The 1,343-nt window shown below is 31.5% G+C and overlaps 1 protein-coding gene across 1 annotated transcript; it reads right to left on the bottom strand.

The window, feature by feature from the left end:
- Positions 1-414, bottom strand: LOC126837942 (uncharacterized). Its single transcript, XM_050571958.1, has one exon. It carries the CDS (start codon positions 412-414, stop codon positions 1-3), a length of 414 nt encoding a protein of 137 aa, XP_050427915.1.
- Positions 415-1,343: the final 929 nt, after the last annotated feature.

Below are 1,343 nucleotides of genomic sequence, written 5' to 3' on the forward strand. Positions count from 1 at the left end.
TTATCTAACGGGGAGAGATCTAATTACTTTTTCTAACGCCAGATTGAAAAGTACAGGGGAAAGCGCATCTCCCTGTCCTAGGTCAGCTCTAACTTCTAAACTTTCTGGCAGTTTATTCGCAACTTTTACTTTACAGTATGTATCGGTATTGCTCTCTTTTATTAGCTGGAGTAATTTGGTCGGTATACCAAATTCTTCCAGTGCTGACCATAATTTTTTTCTCATAATACTGTCGTACGCCTGTTTAAAGTCCACAAAGCAAAGATGCACTTCTCTACCATACTCATAGTACTCTTCTAACAATTGTCTGATAATAAAAATGGGGTATGTGGTGGATTTCCCTCTCATAAAGCCGCTTTGGCAGTCCCCAATTATACCGTCGGCATAGACTTCCAGCCTTCGCAGGACTGCCATCGACAAAACTTTATAACGGGTGTCTTTAAATTTAAAAAAAAAATTACCATGAATTTCAAACAAGCAGCACCGAACACTAGCTTTTTTTAATATTATGTAGAATCGTACTAACTTTTCCGAGTGCATACTTATATTACGTATAAGATATGAAGATAAAAATGTTTTAAGTACTGAAAAATATAGTAATCTGCATGTATAATCACCCTGTACTCAATAAAGTAAACAGCTTTTGGATACAAAAAAATAAGACACGACTTGTTTACGCGTAAAAGTTTGGTCAGTACAAATAATAAAATTGTTTTCGCGGTTTCTTTAAATAAATAATATTTCAGTGGCGAATTTCACTGTAAAGTACGTTACACCGTTTTAAGTCGTACTCGAACCGTAGAAGCCATATCGTTTCAAAGTATAATTTTTTCCCCAGAGCAATAGCGGATTTTAAGGATGGCGTTCAAAGAAAGTCTTATCAGAATAGTGGTTTTGTCATTTATTGTTTTAGTAATGACTACAGGTAATTTATTATACATTTTTACAAATATATTATTGTAAATAATGTAACAAACAATCATTTTTTAAATATTTATAATTTTTAGTCTAATACGTATTTATTATATTATAATTTTAATAATTTCATAGTGAAACTACACATGATTTAAATAATTCAAGTCTTTGGTGTCAAACTATGGGTGTTAATTTAAACGAGTCATAATTTACATAATTTTTCATTCTGCCTCGCAGTGATAATTCTTTATAATTTTCAAACTTAACGTTCACGGTCTTATTAAAGTCCGTAACTTGAGTTTTGTAATTACCAGAAGATAATGATTTTTCTGAACATGTAAATTAAATTAATTCTAAAGCTATCGGAAACGTGGGATTTTTTTGAAACGTAACTGTTTGTGAATACTATATGTATCCTTGGTAAAATT

The sequence above is a fragment of the Adelges cooleyi genome, unplaced genomic scaffold, assembly GCF_023614345.1.
Source record: "Adelges cooleyi isolate 19-005CV unplaced genomic scaffold, UGA_ACOO_1.1 ACOO_flye_CR_arks_rails_tigmint_CR_PRNA_30, whole genome shotgun sequence".
In the NCBI taxonomy this organism is placed as follows: Eukaryota; Metazoa; Arthropoda; class Insecta; order Hemiptera; family Adelgidae; genus Adelges; species Adelges cooleyi.